This window comes from Strix uralensis, chromosome 19, assembly GCF_047716275.1.
Source record: "Strix uralensis isolate ZFMK-TIS-50842 chromosome 19, bStrUra1, whole genome shotgun sequence".
NCBI lineage: Eukaryota > Metazoa > Chordata > Aves > Strigiformes > Strigidae > Strix > Strix uralensis.
In genome coordinates, this window is record NC_133990.1 from 7737994 (window position 1) to 7756122 (window position 18129).

Consider the following 18129-nt stretch of genomic DNA (forward strand, 5'->3'; position numbering starts at 1 on the left):
GATATAAAAATGTAAAGATAAGTAGCAATGAGCAAGTGAAATACACAGCAAAGGACAACTGCTTAATTAATCTCAAGAAATGGAGGAAAATAAACTTTATTTTCAGGAGGACTCCACTACATTTGTGTTTTAACCCAAGATATATCCTGAGATAAAGGTTTCCACAGCAGTTGCAAAACACAACTGGGACTGCAGTAGTTACAAAGGTATTGAAAGCCCAACAGAATCTTAATTCCATCCCACATCAATATCTGGATTGATTGCTGGTCCATAAGTGTATTTGCAATTGGAAAAACTTGAGAATGGCAGTTGTGACATGAAGCAGGAAGGAAAGCAGCTGTCTGAAATCCAATACCATTCTCCATCAGAGTGTTTGTCCAAAAATCATGAAGGAGAAATGGAGGTAGAATAGGTATTTCTCCTTTTATATATATCTAGGAATAAAGAGGTGCTGTGGTTGGAAGGAAAATTAGTCTCTTCTATACTGAAGCAGAGGTTTAGTGCCAAATGCTTATGTCTGCCTTGAATGGACAATGTATCTCATGCAGGACAATATATCTCTTTTGCTTGTAGCTAGGACTAGTTGTGAAGTGCACAGAAAAAGGCTCCATTATATCTATGATGCAATAAGAATGGCTCTGCCAGTCTCTGAAGCTCATACAATTTTGCTCTAGGAGCTCACTGTTATTCAATTTAGTACATGAACCTGACTCAGTGAAGCAACAACCTATGAAAATGGAAAGATGCTCAGGAATTAAATTAAGTTGATCACAAAGAAAGGGAAGTGACATTTTGGCTAATGGATGAAGACTACAATTAAATTGGGAATATTTAATGTCTGAACTTTTCCCTGCATCAGTTCATTCAGATGTGAGTCTGTAAATATGCAAACAAATTTCACTGTTTATTTGCTATTAGGCTGATAAACATCATTTGGTGATTGTTATGGTTACTGTCTTAGCAAAAACTTTCAAGTAGACCCAAAGAGGGAAACCAAGCAGACACAGTTTATGCTAGCTCATAGCTTAGTGTTCCCTGATGTGCAAAGCTCTTTCCTCCCTACACAAGGGAAACTACAAGCACCAGAGAAACCATATTCATGGCTAACTTGGAAGTGGGAAAGCAGAGATCACAGAATCACTGAGGTTGAAGATATGTCTGGGGATCATCTAGTCCTAACCCTCTGCTCAAAGCAGGGTCAGCAGAACAGGTTGCCTAGGACCATGCTCAGCTGAGTTTTGGATATCTCCAAGGATGGAGACTCCAGAAACACTCTGGGAAACTTCTAGTGTTTGACCACCCACACAGTAAAAAAGATTGTACTTATGTTTAAATGGAATTTCCTGTATTTCAAGTTGTTCCCATTGCCCCTTGTCCTGTCACTAGGCACCACTGATAAGAGTCTAGTCTTTACTCCCTACCATAAAGTGATGATGATCGATAAGATCCCCACTGATAATGTCTCTTCTTGAGGCTGAGCAATCCCTAGCACTGGACCTGGCATGTTAGATGGGTCTCACCATGGCTGAGCAGAGTGAAGGACCACCTCCCTGACCTGTCAGCAATGTTCTTCCTAATGCAGCCCAGGACACTGGTGACCTCCTTTCTGCAAGGGCACACTGCTGGCTCATGTTCAGCTTGTTGTGCACTGAGACTGTCAAGTCCTTTCCCTGCAAAGCTGCTTTCCAGGCAGCTGGTCCTGAGAATATACTGGTGCATAGGGTTATTCTTCCTCAGGTGCAGGACTTGACTTTTCTTTTTAGTTGATATCATGAAGTTCCTGACAGACCAATTCTCCAGCCTGTCCGTGTCCCTCTGAATGGCAGGATACACATCTAGTCTATCAATCACTTCTCAACACTTTTACTTTATCTGCAAACTTGCTGAGTTCTGCTAGCAACACTCAACTTCTGCAGCTTCCCTAACACATTCCTGTGTAGCACCATCTCTGCAGCCTTACTACAGTCCATGTCAACTAGAGCTGCCGTATTTCCTCTAAAAATGCAGTTACCTTCACAGCGCAAAGTATCAAATAGACCTGTGATGGTTTAGCCCCTGCCGGGGTCTGAGACCACGCGGCCGCTGCCCCTCCCCCACAAAGGGAGTGAAATACAAAGCCCCAAGACTGAAATAAGGAAAGGTTTAATACAACAATGCAACAGCAACACAACCAACAACAACAATAACAATAACAGTAATAGTGATAGTGATAGCAATGAACAGAGCAAAATAGCTACCAAATACAGCAGTGGGAAGCACGATGTACAAAACCACGAGTGCACCGCGCTCCGCGCCAGGAAAATGTGACCTGCCAGGATGTGACGTCCGCATGGTATCTGAATAACCCGGCTAGAGCTCCCCCCCACTGCTGGGGAAACTTAACCCTATCCTGGTTAAACCAGGACAAGACCTGATCCACCTTTACCAAATTCTTATTACATTTGATACATTTACCTACAATTCTTTACTTATTTGTCCTCTGAGTTTGTTCTGAAACTTTGCATACTGTTGAGTTCAGGCTAATTAATTTGCTCCAATAATTTCCCAGTCTTTTAAATACAGATGTTAAAGAATCTGTTAATTGCTAGTCAGACAGCACCTTTTGATTTGACAGATTCATTACAAACACTTGCAGGTTCTTCTAGCAGGGTTTTAATATTCTGGGATACAGACTATCTGGCCTTCCGAGTTGAGCACATCATGCACTTTGATCTGATTTTCCTCCTATTTTTAATAAATCTTGTTTTCAAGAAAAGTTCGTTTATGTGGGTGTTTCAAACAGCCAGCCCTCAAGTACAGGATGTCTTTCAAACTTGGAAGAGAGCCAGCACCAAAACTGTCACAGCCAAAATATTCCAGGAAGAGACCAGGGAATCACAATGAGCAACTTGGGAAGATGCTGTTACTGGAATAGCACAGCCCTGTCTGCTGAGCCTGCTGGCAGCAGGATTCATCTTCCAACACAGCTGCACAATGGGAGGTGAGAGATTATTCAACTGTGTGTGTGGGTTTTTACACAAGGAAAGATCTTCATCATAGGAAGCTTCCATCCAATGTTGGCTGCAGAGGGGAGAGCCCTGTTGCACCCTCAGACCATCTCCCAGCTGTGGTACCTAGCTGCTTCCTACCTCCAAAGCTACAGAACTTGCCATGAGTAACAAACTAGCAATTAGCTCTGTCTCCACTTCAAAATTGAATGCTACCCTTTCAAATAAATGGAAGGCTATGGAGAAGAAGGTGATGCCTGCATGAAAATTTGTGTGCAACACCAAGCTCCTACAGCTCTGTGTTCCCCTGCCATCCTGTTGTAGGATAACATCCTAGTTTAGACAACTTCTCAATCAATCCATCCCCAAAGAGACAGCTGGGGAGGTGGGCAACACAGAGGAACGAACAAAAGGCCCAAGAGGTGACAGCCATCCACCCTGCAGAGCCTCAATAGGCGTTGCTGCAGCACTGACATGCTGGCTTCACACAACAGTATGATTTAGTTGGGATCCACACAGATCAAGTTTCTATCGGGGGTCATACTGCTGCAGCTGCTGGGCACCCCTTACATATTTCTGAGGAACCCAGGAGAGAGAATAGGTTTTAAATAAATGCTCAACCCAACTGCCAAATTTTCTTCTGCTTGAATGTTCCTTTTGTGCAATGCCCAGGACCTCCAGATTTCTGCACTTAAAACTGCTAGAGGTGCTCCTTGTAAGAACACCAATGCTGTGCTCTGCCCATCCACCTCTCAGAAAAGTGCCCGTGTGAACCTACAGGTCAGGAAGTGCTCTTCATTCCCTGCCAGAGCTGGTTGTTCTCTTCCAAATGAGATACCACAAGTCTTTGTGAAACGAGTTACTTTCCACCAGCCAAATACTCAAATGTAACTCCATCTCACATCTTGAAAAAAAAGAAGAAAGTTTGTTTGCTCAGGGAAAAAGGAATATATAGCATTTGAAAACTCTTAAAAAGGAAATCTGTTTGCTGATTTAATGACCAGAGTATCCCACAGCTTGTGACTTGACAGAACCTGCATTTCTTCCAACTTTATCAATGAGAATACAAAAACTCTTAAAATTTTTCTTCTAACCTAAGAGAAACATTAAGGTGGCGGGGGATATGTGCATTTGTTTCTATTTGCATTTTTTCTGATGTTTTTTGTGGATTTTCAGAGTGCCAAAGCAGCGGGATTGCTTATTTGACAAAACCTGCTATAAAAGAAACTTCTGGTTCTTTTCTTTGTCTCAATTTCTTTCTCATGGAAATGAAGACCATTTGAACAGGCTATTGCCTGCTGGGGACCAGCAGAGAGCTATGGCCCATGTAGAGCACAATAAAGCTGGCCAAGATGTTTCTGGCACGTCTTTCCTTAGGCAGATGTCAATTTGTCAAAGCTGAAACCTACATGGCAAGGACTGGCTTTTGTAACTTCCTTTTTTTCTGTTTCCTTTTTCTTCTCTTTAAGACATTCTGGAATAGTCAAACACTCTGCACTGATATTTGCAGCTGGTTTCTCCACAAAAAAAGCCCCTTTCTGCTAAGAAGTGGAAATTAATGAAGGCAAAAATAAAGATTCAAAAAATAAAAATGAAAAAGCACCAAAATACAACACTGGCTGGTGCAGATGAGAGAAACCGGTCATGTAGGAACTGTGATTCCTGGAGATGTTTTGTGCACCTGACTCCCATTCATGGGACTTAAACACTTTCAGGAGTGGGGCCAGTCAGCAGCCATACACCTTCCTCAGGCTCCCTCGCACGCCTCAGCCCTCCCATACTGTTGCTACAGACATGACTGCTGCCCCCCTGTCTGAATACAGACTTAAAAACTGCTCTTGCAGCTTCAGTAGCCACTTTTTCTGCTGTTTCTATCTTGGAATGATCAATCCGTGTGTTAACCAGGTATGGTATAGCAGCTTCTCAGGCCCTATGATCAGTTCTATCAGGTAACATGGTGCTGAGAGTCACCAAAAGAGTAAGCCTGATTTGACCTGCTCTGTAAACTGCATTACAGCTACCACCAAGTGTTTGTGCGGCCTTTTACTTAAATCTTCTGCTACAGACTGTAGACAACATAGTTACAAAAAGCGCTTACCTAAAAGGCAACAAAAAGGGTCTTGAGAAAAATGTGATTTTGTGATAATATAAAAATCTGAATCTATGTAAACCTTTCTTCAGTCTTTCAAGCTGATGTTTCATTGTTCCCCTATCTCTGCAGCAGACCCCTTTCCCACCAGTTGCTACTAACACTTCAAGCTACATTTACAGATGACATCGGAAGTTCAATGCCAAGTGGTTAGATGGTGCACCCACCTAAAGTGAAAGTATCAGATCCAAATAAGTGCCCTTATTACGGCCAGAAAAATCTGGCTTAAAACCCCCCCAAACCTATGAACTGTTTCTAAGGAGACCCAGAGGCTGAACCTGACATTAAATAAATTTTTGTGGAGCTCAAAGATCAGCCTCACATCTTCAATGCCAACAACTTAGAAAAGAGCAGCTGCTGGGCTTGTGTTGGTGTTTGTCCCTGCAGCCCTCAAGTACCAAGATCTCCTTCAGACAACTGCACTTTTGCCATAGGGGGCTCCTATTTTACAGTTGGACCATCTGTAGAGAATAATGTTATCTGTGGACTTCATTCCCTCATCATCTTTGTCATCAAATAGTACAAGTGTGGGTACTGTGATGGCAAGGAGTAGGAGCTCAGCAAAGCTGAAGCTACAGGACAGGTACAACACTGATGCTAGAGGAGCAAGAAGCTGCACTGGTCAGGCAGCAGGAGAGTGATTTTCTTTCCATGGCAATGAATAATTGGGTGGCTTTTTGTTGTTCTCTCTTATAAAATTAGTCATTCATGAAAATCTCCATTTTCAGAGTGAGTTTAAAAACTTTCAAGTTTCCAGGGGAGACATAGATTCTGTTTTGTTTAGTTTGCCTCCTATAATGTCAGAAGGCAACACTGGCTGGTCAATACAATTGAGAAGTAATTGGTCCCAGGACAGCAGCCCTTCCCAACACAACAGTGATCCTGCTTCTGTAATCTGATAAGGACTTCCCAACTGTTTCAATATCCCTTAACAATCAATTCCCACAAACCTAATTCCCCAACTCGTTATTGCTCAGCATACTTGACTATCATTATTTCTGATTCCAGTCAAGGACCAGTAATGAACTATAAGCGTAAAAGCCACCTAGGTGATCATAGGAAGGATTTGTCTTGGAGAGCACGTGTATGAGTTCATATCAGACAGAAAATTCAGTGGATGGAAGGGGAGCTCTACTCCACTTGATCTGAGGAGTTGTTAAGTGGATAGCAAAATACAGAAGTGAAGCTAATGGTTGCTTTTTTGCCTGCTCAAAAGCAAATGGGAAGGCTGAGTATAACTGTCCTGTGGGTGGGATACAGCCTCCAAACAATGAGTTTGATTGACCTGGGTAAAAGTACCCTGACTGCCTCTTGAGATCTGCTCTGTCCTCTCTTTTATTATTAATGCAACAATCCACAAATCCTGGGACACTTTTGTAAACTGAGTTGTCTGTGACATTCTAGAGCCTGTGCAAGTGATCTACAAACACTCCTGAAACTGTTTGCAAGGTATTTGTCATCAAAAGCCTTGCAGAAAAGATCTTGCCAAATAAGCTACCATATGGCAAATATTTCCTATGATCCACCTATGACTGAAAGGACAGGAGAATCCTTTGTGGGACTCTTATCCACTGACTCGTGCTGTGGTGAGTCTGGATACTGATTTTACCGCTATCTGGAGAGGTCTGAGTTTTAGCCTTGTGAAAATGGTTTGCTGAACCTTGTAAAAAATAGCTTGTCTAGAGGGTGATTTCATTTCAGGTAGATGTCTGCTGACCATAAAAGAGTTTTGTTTGACTAGGGGAGTCTTGTCTGTCAATGCAGGGGACACATGTCTAGCCCCTCAGGCTGCTTTCTCTCTTTCTCATTTTACATGAAGCTTCAGCTCTTGGAAGGAGATGGGAACACGAAGTGAGATACAGAGGCAGGTTCTGGAGCTTGGCCAATCTGGGTGACAATTAAGTTCCATTGCTTTGTTGTCACTCCACGTGCCTAACTGAGACACCAAACACAGAAACTGGAGAGAAATGGTGCTGCCTGCCTCAAACACCTGCTGGACGTTTCCAAGTCTGTTCCAAGAGAAAAGTGCCATCAAGGAATAACTGCAGGTCCTAATGGGGCCCTCTGCCTGGATTGCTCAGAAGGTCTATGACTGTAAAAATGAAGGAAGAAAGAGTTCTGATCTCTGTGTTGAATCAGGCTTGCATATGTTACTCTATTCCAAACCAAGCACAACACAGAGCTAGAATATTTACACGTACAAAATTTTATCAGTTTTGTGACTACACCAGAGAAAATCCCAGATGACTGACTGTCCCTGAGGAGACCCAACACTGGCACCAGGCCACTGCTCTGACCACTGAGTTTGCCCCATGCAGTTTGCATCAAAACCTACCAGCAGCCAGCTGAATTAAGCTCCTCTCTAAGCTCATGGGGGAAGAAACCGGTCTGCTCTGTGCCACCAGAGATAGTCGCACTTGGCAGGTGTTGCTGGAAAACCAGTTAGCCCAACCATCAAAATCAACTTTCATATAAATCTAATTTCTGCAGATTTTCTGATTTAACCTTCAGTGTCTGCTGAGACCTTTTACTGATTGCTCTGACCACCAGAGAAGATGTGAATGGATGAAATAAAAATACTTCAGGCCCACAGTACTCATCTGCTAGCACTGAAGCAACAGACATGGAGGCTGACATTGCTAACAGGTCCTTTACAGGATCTAATCACCATTGCAGAAAAGAAGAACCCTTGCATTACTGAAAGGAATAAGTCTCAAAAAGCTGCATATTTTCTCTTTGACCTTCTCAAAGGCAGATGCCAGTATTCCAGTAATCTGTAATAAAACCTCTTGAAAAGTTCAGCATTGTCTACCTTAGAGGGAGCTTGCAAAAAAAAGCAAAAATTAAGATCAAAATATTAATGGTATTTAATTTAAATCCAAAATCAGGCTTGTAGGGTCAGATCAGGACTCAAAGCTTTGTCTTAATCTAATTTTATCCAAACAATTCAAAGATAATAAACATTTATAAAATCCACATCAAGGAAATCAGAGGAGTTCCTGTAATGAGAGCTGCCATCACTGACTGCATATTAGCAAACCCAAGCACTCACTGAACAAGTGGCTCCAGAGAGCACTCGACAAATTCAGTGCTCCCTTTGCACCCTAAAAGGCTCTGAAACATTTTGCCAAGTTGTGATAAGAGCTTCAAACATTTACCTGTTTTGGGATGCATAAAGGAATTGGCACTACTGCAGATAGCCTCTGCCTTTCATACAGCAGGTGCATGTTCTCAATGCTCATTTAAATACACGAAAAGTTTTGAGTGGTAGTAAGAGAATTAGTCTAACTGCTCTTAAGAACAAAGCTCTTTATTCATTAAGCAAATAAAAGTACAGGAAAGTGTAGCACAACCTTCCCTCAGAGGACTATCTGCAGCCACACACCCTACAGAAGGCTCAAAAGAGCAAGAAAAGCCAAACGACAATGCCCAGTAAAAGCAATAGATAGCAGCAAGAAACAGTTAGACAGTGGCTGCTTTGGACACACAGATGACATCTTGTCCCACTTTCCACCAGATAAGAATGACAGACTGCCCTCGCCAAGGTGATCAGTAACCTGGGAGAACAGCAGGCATGTTTCCAAAGACATGTACCTGAAGTATGACCCAGTGACCCTCCTTCACAGCCAGATCTAGAGCTTGTTCAGCAACCACCTCTTGACCTTGTCCAAGGGAAACATTGTGGAAATTCCTGTTGTTAAATGTATAACCAAGCTTCTTCCCTAAAAGGAAAAAAAAGAGCAATGTTCAGCACTTTTACCTGGAACAGCAAACAGCACGCAGCACAGCTGAGCTCGCACAGCAGCAGCGAGGCAGAGTTCAGTCTTATCAAAAATCCTCACAGAAGAGCTATCGCACTTCTCATAATAGTTATCTTGTCTCTCACACACTCCTTGCCAAAGCACTGAAAACAGCAGTGAGTTCTTCCAAACTACTTTCAATTACAGAGCGGCATCAACACAAAGGTACTTTATTACAAAGTGCCTCTTGTTTAAAGAACATTATTCCCCTGCAACCTTGTGTAAAAACATATTTTACAGTGATAGGAAATTAAAATCATTTCCTGCTGATTAAATAGGCTTTGAACAAGACATCGTTCAGTGGGGAAATACACCCTGCAACGCATGCTAGAACCAGCAGTAAGGTTAGGAACCCATTCAATTTTGAGAAGGCAGCTGAAATGAAATCTGTGTGAGCTTCTTGTGGCCTTGACCAAGGCCTCCCAGGTTTCTTGGATCTAAAGATCAGTCAGCCCTCCAGATTTCTCATGGATCATCATGGGCTTTGCAGGTGTGGAGTTGCCTCTGGGTGCACCACAATGCGTGTAGGAAGGCCCCAGTCAGTGGACTGCAGCAGAGCCCATGGGAATAGGTGCTCCAGGAGCCACTGCAGGCCACCTCCTACAGTCCCTTCTACATCCTCCTCTGCACAGTGCAGGGTGGGAACCCCATAACACATGTCATTTACTATCTTGCTCTGGAAGAAGGATGGCAGCTATTTAGTGTTTCTTCATTTAGTTTGTGCTACTCTTTTGGACTCCCCTGATTTCTCTGTAACATCCCAGTGCCTCAGATCCTTTAAGTGATCATGGCTCAAGATCTCCTGTTTAGTTTTCAGAATCTGTCTGTCACCCGAAGATGGAGGACACCACTTGCTCCTCATCTCACAGGAGAAGCAACTGCCTGGAGCAAGCTATCTCTGCTGTGTGCTCCTCAGAAGATAAGCACCGATTTGTGCTGCTGGAAGGAAGCAGCCCGACAACCAACCACACTGCCTCCACGCATCATAGTAGGATGCATTCAGCTTAGCCAGGGAGTCAGTACACATGTCCCCACATGCTGATCCCTTGGGATTGCCTACACTTATCTCTGCATGCAGATTTGCCTTCATGTAGATGGTGCACCCTTAATTCCTGATTTTTGCTAAAAGCAGGCAAGTTTTATAGTAAAACAAGGAAAAGATTTGTCTTGCAAGACTTAGGATTCATCTCTTGGTACAAGACTGGAAACAGATGGGCAAAGTAAAACAAACATCCAGACTCTTCCAGTTGCTTGAGCTCTCTGCTTAGCCTTACTACAGCAATCCACTGGGATACAGCTCTCCTCATATTTGAGAGTTTTCAGTTCTCTTTTTCACCATCTCTGGTGGCTGCCACCTTTGAGAGCTCTTAATCTCCTCCTCTGACTTCAAGACCCACCCTCTCAAGAAGGGATGGAGCAAATTTACAGAAGACAGGGAGCTACCCCAAACCATGTGATTAATAATAAAATTAATATCAGTTGTTATTTCCACTTCACAGATAGGAACAGGACTGCAGAGGAATACACAGCAAGTCTGCTCTGGCTGCCTCACCAAAGCCAATGCCAGCCTTCCTCCTTCCTTGCTGGCTTGGAGAGGAGAGAGGACGGTTCAGTCAGGCTGCCCCAGTGAGGTGGGGAAGCTTTCTGAGAACAACAGTGTTTGCTGCAGGGTCTTCCCCATGTTGCCAAGGAAAGGTTCCATAGTGGGCAGCATCTGGAAGAAGCTATCTTCCATTCACAAAAATTATCTAGCCAGACTTGCACTTTAATAAAACCTAATGAAGGGCAGAGAAAATATTGAATAATGAATCCAATCCGGACCCCAGCGAGGCAGGCTTTAAGGCTAGTGCAGCTGCCCTGAAACAATGGTTTTATTTCATTAGATTTTTTTCACTTTTACTTGCTGTAACTTTTCTGGCTGACTAACGCCAGGTGCTCAACTACACTCGTCTTTACAATTCCAATTAAACCATTCATGGTTGGATTTTAGTGCTTCATTTCCCATACAAGAAAATAACACAGTGAGAGACAGGATCACTGACGTGGCTCCAAAGGGAAGCCAGGCACATGACAGGACCTTCCTCAGGAGGATCCCCTTCAACTCCCAATAATGAGATCTGGTATCACGGCAGAGAGAGCATGAAACACAATGCAAAGCCCAGGAACTCCCCATGACTGAGAACGGTGATCTAGTCTGTGGCTCAGGCTGCACTGGGCTTTAACGTCTCTGAAAGCTGCTTGTGGGAATGGGGGTAAAGACTAACTCAAATATTATTTTGGGATGACCCAGAAGATGCATCATAGAGAGAAAAAGAAATCCACGGGTCAGCGTTTTTTCACCACTCGCCTAGATGATGGATTAGTTCAGTGTTACCCATTTCTCTGCTGGGGCTGCCAGCCTGCTGATGTTTAGTCTGGAGACTAGACCTGCCTGGTAAAAGCCAGCCAGTATCTCTACTATGGTAGTCTGATATGTAATTCATACAGTTTAAATATACTACACTCCATACTGCTGGGAATGTTGGGGCTTGACCACAAATCATGGTCTTGGAAATACATAGAGCACATTGATGGAGAAGGAGAAAAGACATCTGATGAGCAGAATGGCAATGTGAAGCAGCCCTAAAGCAGTACCAAAAGGCATCTGACCCCTCTGCTCCAGAGATGGAACCCCTCTCCTGTAACAGTCTTGAAAGAATTGACTGCAGTTACCTCTGTTCAACAGTCAGAAGTGATCCCATTTCCAGACCTATTGTAATTGCCATGTTCAGGCTGAAAATGGTAGTTCTTCCACAGTGGATCTGAGACCCAGAGCAAATTCTGCACATTGGCAGCTTTTAGAGTACAGGCACCGACTACAGCAGTTGGTGCACAACGGAAATCACTGCCTTCTCAAAGAAGGCACCTTAAAGAAGCCCCTTCGGCTTTGAAGCCAGCCGACAGCACTACATCTGACCATCCACACCAAATTCAACTCAGGAAGGAATAGATTAAAAACTGGAAACTCTGCCACTAACCAGCAGACCGTTATAAGAGAGCTGTTGCTTATTTTTAGGTATCATAGAATCATAGAGCACCAGGTTGGGAGAGACCTCAAGGATCATCTGGTCCAATATTTCTTGGCAAACAGCAAGCTATCTGACAGCATATTAGATATCTCTGACATAAATTATAGGTTGTGTACAAGACCAACTCAGAAATCATTGCAGTATGAACCACATCGGGAATCCAGGCAATGCGGGAAAGAGACAAGTTTAATTTAAACTTTAGATGAAAATCAAAAAACCTCTAAGAAAAAAAGAAAAAAAAAAAAAGGCAATCACATCTTCTCACAAGTATCTATTTTTAACAGATTACTCCATTATCTACAAAGAGATGAAGAAGAAAAAAAAAACACAGAACAAGAATGTCATGCCAAGATAATTATGCCTAGAGACATGATTTATTTACCTTGTTTCTCCACATCCTTCAGTGGGTCGACTCCTGGGGACAGGATAAAAAAAATTGGGGTTGAAGGTCCTGATTCCTCAAAGGTTGTTGCAAAATCCAGGGATCTCCCCACGACATATTTACTGCCAAGCTTTTCTTCTATAAAATCTCTGCCAGAAAGAAAAAAGTTTTGCCAGTCTACTATTGTTCAGAAAAGACAGATTCCCCTGCAAATAATCAGTTAATTAGTTTTGATCTTGTTGATTCAAATGAATTGGAAACTAAATGAAAAAAAATGTGCATGAAATAATTTTAAAGGGGATCTACAGGATGGGCTTCTGGAGTTATCACTCTGTAGCACTTTTTACACAGGTGAAATGACGCATGGTGTACGAATATCTGACAAACAAAAGGAAGTGAGAAAGGAAAAACAGTGTGACCTACCAGCCCAATGCTGTATTCATAAGTTCAGTACAAGTACTGCTTGATTCTGAGAAAGGTATCTCAGGAGAAAAGACATAAGTTAATGTAGAGAAAACTGCCATGTACTTTGTAATCCATACAGCCTTTGAGAGGAAACAGCATTCCTTTAGATTTATCACCAAAAGTCACAAAAAGTCAAGATGATTTACAAAATTACTTTGTTCTGGAAAGATAAAAGGGAAGAGCTCTAAGAATATCTAGCACGTGTAGCTTAGCCTCTGCATAAGAGTCACAAGGAAAAATACAACTGAATGAACAGGAAAAAATTCAGCTCCACAGCAGCTGCCTGAATACAATACAGCGCATGGAGAACATCCAGGCTAAATTTCCGCAGGGTGAGCTTCCAAAATCACTGCTTTAGAAAAAAAGGATAGAGCGAACATTGATTCAAAGGTAGGAATGTTATAACTCCAGGAATGAGCAGTTACTCTTCTAGCATAGATGCATGATTCAGGCCTTTTGAAAACCTCAGTACCACAGGGAAGAAAAGCATTGGCCAGTTTTCACCTGGTAGATGATACCAGAATAAGGCAGTCAAATTCTTTCCTAAGAGAGTTGAGAGTCTCCTTCAAGGACTAGTGAAAGCCAATTGGATTAGAAATTCCCAAGGGATTGCAACAGAAAAAGCTTCTACTTTGTTTGGTACCTCTTTCAAGTAGATTTTTCTGTTCTGGGTCAAGATGTGCTAAAGAGCTGCTGGAAAGCTTCAGTCCTTCAGACACAAGGTCACAATATTCTTGTTTTACATCAAGTCTCAGCTCTGTGAAATGATGCCTTGGAGATTCAGAAACACAATTAATGTGACTTGGAGACTTAGAAATGGACCACACGTGCAGGAAAGGAAGGCTTGCCCTCGGAGACAGGACTGGAAGAGTGCCTGCACTTGGTGTCTTTAAAACAAGGTATTCATAGGGGTGGGTCGCAGTATTAAGGAGTAGGATTTGAAAAATGGTGTCAGAACAAAAAGCAAAAAGTGCAAGACAAGTGGCTGGTTTACAGTTTTTCTAGATTATGTGAAGTCGCATCTGCCTAAGATCCTTCATCTTGAGAGTCCATATAAGTGTCATAAACATGGGTGGGATTGTGCCAGCTACCAGAGTCCTTAGTTTTTCTGCATTGTTTCCAAGATCTATCCCTCAAGGTAGAAGTACCAACGCTTTTGGAAGGACTTCAGCATGACCAAGTTATACCTTGCTAGTAGTTGCTGGACTGACCTGACCTCATTGTGGATGTGGAAGCATGGGTACACAAGGTGTTGCAAGAAGCTCCTTGCTGATGTTCTTCCATAAGATCGAAGGATGAAATAAGCATTTACACTGGAAAATCCCTCCTGAGGAAATTATGGTTCTTGGTGATGGACAACAAAGCATTGCCCCCACCTAAGCTCTAAGGAGTGAGTCAGGGTGTGGTGGTTTCTCCTGATGGCTTCTTAGGCCTAGGGAATAAAACAGCCTGTGCAAATATCCCCATGGATCTGTTGAAGAGTGGCTGAAAAACCTAACTTCCAAGACAGGGAAATGCAAGAATCCAGTACAAGGGTGGATCATTTTAGATGCCAAAGAGCTTCCTAGACCATCTTCACTGAGCTGGCACATATGACACGGGACATAAAGGGTCTTGCACCTTTCTGAACAGCAGCTGGAAATGTGGTAGGGATATTCTAGGGCATCTAAAATTCCCCTACTCACCTGTGTTTAGGCTACCGAGTTACTCCTTGACTCCTAAAATGCACTCAAGTACTTATCAAGATTCTCAGAGAGACAAGAAGGTTAGCACTGGTCATGATGTCCATTGATCATCAGTACGGTATTTAATATTAGCAGATTTAACTGATATACAGAAGGAAGACATCTGCAAGTTGAGAACTGCAAACAACCTGTAGGATCCAACAAGATTGCATGTATCTAAAACTTGATGAATTTATTAACATGCACATGATCTTGAAACACTACTAGCTAAAGTAGAGTTGTTGAGGTTGAAGTCCTCATGGTCAGAGTATGCAGCTCCCCAGTGCTCTACTTTCTGTAGATCCCCTACTTTCTGAAGGGTCACAGACACAACAAAACTTTGACAGTGCTTAGGAAAACAAGACATCAGATGACCATTAGCCTTCTGTGTGGTGGCTATCAGGAATGCCGACTGAATTAAGCTCAATCAAAAGACTATTTTTCCTCCTACATCAGAGCACTAGACTTCACTGACTGACACAAGAAAGACAGATGAACTGACTCATATAATTTCCAGACAGGTGGATCTCTTAGGAAAAGCAAATTTCTTCACTAAGGGAACAGTATCTGTCTTAGCCAGACTGATAGCTGAAGAAATGTTTGAGGAGTATGGTACTATCAAGGAGGAACCAGGAAGTTGAACACAATTTGACTGTCATTGTTACCACTAGTAATTTCACATTTGCTTTTGGGGTATGAGATTTCCCTAAACGAAACCTATTCTTAAGCCTTTTGTGCCTAGTGTCTGACTATCCCATATTTCAAGAATTTTAGTCACAAATATCTATAAAGTCTTGGGGAAGGCGCTGTGAAATGTTACTGTTCATACATGTCTACATTCTAACCTACCTCTAGATAAGAAAAACAACCAAAAAAACCCCATTTACTCTTGTGCAAATGGAAAATTTTGACATGCCAGACCCTAAAAACACCCAGCCAAGCTTTTCAACTTGGATTCCCTTCCCTTTTCATACAAGAGAAATATGAAAGGTGTTGAAAAGTTATGTTCTAGTTAATTTTGAGCTATGTGAGTACCACCATTTTGATTGAAAGAAAGGAATTAAACTTGCTTAAATGAAATACAAGCTTAAAAGTTCAGAAAGACAAGAACTTATTTTACTCAAACTAAACAATAACAGGGAAAACAATGTTTTCAGCTGAGAGAACACATGGAGAATCTAGCCCTAAAACAGTAAGAAATTAAAAAGAAGATGGTTTAGAATGGTATGATTATGATAAACTATAGTATTTAATTTAATAAAACATAATAACATGGACCATAGGGAGACTTCACTCAGTTTTGCCTGCATTTTTCTGTGAATTTTAAAGCACAAACAGAAAACTAGTTCATACACTGAGTAACACAATCTGCTACATGCACCCGTATACACGCACATGCCAGATGGTGGAGCAATATAAACTATTTGAGAGGCAGTAGCATGAGAGACATTCCAGAAATGTCAAATCATAGACTACTAGGACAGAGAAGGAAGAAAACAAGTCCTAATGGAGTGAAAGACCTTTAGTTTCTCCTGGAAGAAGCATATTGCTTTTGCATACCTTCACAAAGTTTAGACTCGCCTAGTTAACTTCAGTACATAATTTACAACTACCACTTTCAGAACTAACATCAGATAAATTTTGCATTTTACAAAAAACCCACCTCTTTAAGACTTTCCTTTACTTCTACACTTTATTCTTGTGCGTAGGGAACAGCCATAAAGGATCTAGTAACTAAAGTCAACCTTAATGAACTCTAGAAGTTGTATTGATCATTAAAAGACTCTAGCAGATGTGTAACACCTGTATGATGATGCTCATTTCTGACATGGCATGTCTGCTCCTCACCCAGTGTTAGTTATATTGCTTCATCACTATTGGTGATATTGGGGTTATATCTCCCTAAGCAAGAAATTCCAGTTAAATTAAATGTGTTGACTCTCTTGCAGAGTTCAGAGATGACTCATTCAGCAGACTGCTTTACAGGAAACCATTTTGCAGAACTCACATTCTATAATAAATAAATATAAACATATTCCTGAATTACTCCTGTTCCCTAGAAAACACAGAGCTAAGCAAAAACACTACAGACGTAATAAAGAAGTATCCCTACCTGACAGCGTAGGTCATGCGATCAGGTCGGATGGCTCTCATTATGCACAGGCGCTGCAGAGCTGACTTGTTCTTCCATTCCTGAGGGAACTTCTCTTTTTCAGGACACTCAGATTCAACAAATTTCTTCCACCGTTTTGCAGACCCCTCAATGTCCCGATCCAGGTTTCTAAATTCCTCCATGGATGAGAGAGCCTAGAAAAATTCAAGGAAGGTCTTCAGAAGAACAATCCTACATGCCTCTGAACAGATTTTCTAGCACTACTGACTGCTCATGTTTTGCTCCACCAGATGGGTCATAGCTGGAGCCTGGGAACCACATCCAGAAACCCACCAGGATCAGACTTTGTCCATTCTCCTTTCCCCAAGTCTGTTGCCAGCACATTGTCACAGGAACAGGGATCAACATGGCCCATTTCCAAGTAAGTATGACTGAGGACAGTTTCATACTCATGGAATGTCTTCTGAAATGAAATGTGTCTCAGAACATCAGCTCTAAAATCATGCTGTACCTATCACAGCCTTCCCTGATGCTCTCACCCACATCACTGCAATGCCCTTCCCCAGCCAGTGAAGCCAAACATGGCATCCAGGCCTTCTCCCCTGCAGCACAGTTGCTGAGAATGGGAGTCTGGAAGAAACAATACAGGAAAGGATGAAAGAATTTGGCATCATCCACAATACAGTTCTCGATAACCCAGAATGAGAAGAAATCTAGAAACCAGAACTGAAAAGTCTCAGGTGACAAGCGCTTGCTACTGTCAGTTATCCCAGAAATGACTGATTTGGATGGGAGCTGGAAATTTTGAGCCCATGTCTGACAGGAGAGCATGCTGCTTGCATTCCCATGAGCTGCAAGTCTGCAAACAGTCTTCTTACTGCTTCAACAGACACAAAGAGAATTGTGCATCAAAAATCATAACAACTGATGGAAAAATGTGCTTTTGTATCCAGGGTGCTCAGTATCCAAAGCTAAACAGAGACTCAGGCATGCCATGCTCATGAAAACTGTTTTTTTTAAGGGATTTCACAGTTGTAGTATTCGTTATCTTCATCTTTATACACATGCAGTTATTCTTCTCTCCCTGTTCCCCTATGCACATACCTCGCTATCTGCTTAATCTAGTGCACACTCTCTGTGAAACCACAACACTGAGACTTCACCATGCAGTCATGGTGACCACAAACCCAAATAAACATAGTGCAAACTGTAGATGGGTGGGTGCTTTCTTTGTACAAGCATGCATACCATTCTGTGCCATTGTAAATATCAAATCACTCACGTTTATACTTGCCAAATGCACACAATTAACTTCTTGGTGCTATAAGTCTGTAGCAAAAACAGGTAGCTGAAGAATGCCCCAAAGAACAGCTGAGTATGGCATTAAATAGACGATAATTACAATGAAAATGTAGCTAGATTTTGTAACTAGAAAGTGGGA

General features: G+C 42.1%; 1 protein-coding gene across 2 annotated transcripts in view; it reads right to left on the reverse strand.

The window, feature by feature from the left end:
- DNAH9 (dynein axonemal heavy chain 9) overlaps window positions 1-18129 on the reverse strand; it is a 113580-nt gene that overhangs the window by 30988 nt on the left and 64463 nt on the right. For both annotated transcript variants that reach the window (XM_074889192.1, XM_074889193.1), the window contains 3 exons: window positions 16689-16882; window positions 12387-12535; window positions 8731-8858 (listed from right to left, as the gene is read on the reverse strand). In XM_074889192.1, the coding sequence (XP_074745293.1) occupies window positions 8731-8858; window positions 12387-12535; window positions 16689-16882 (471 nt within the window). The remainder of the gene's footprint in view (window positions 1-8730; window positions 8859-12386; window positions 12536-16688; window positions 16883-18129) is intronic.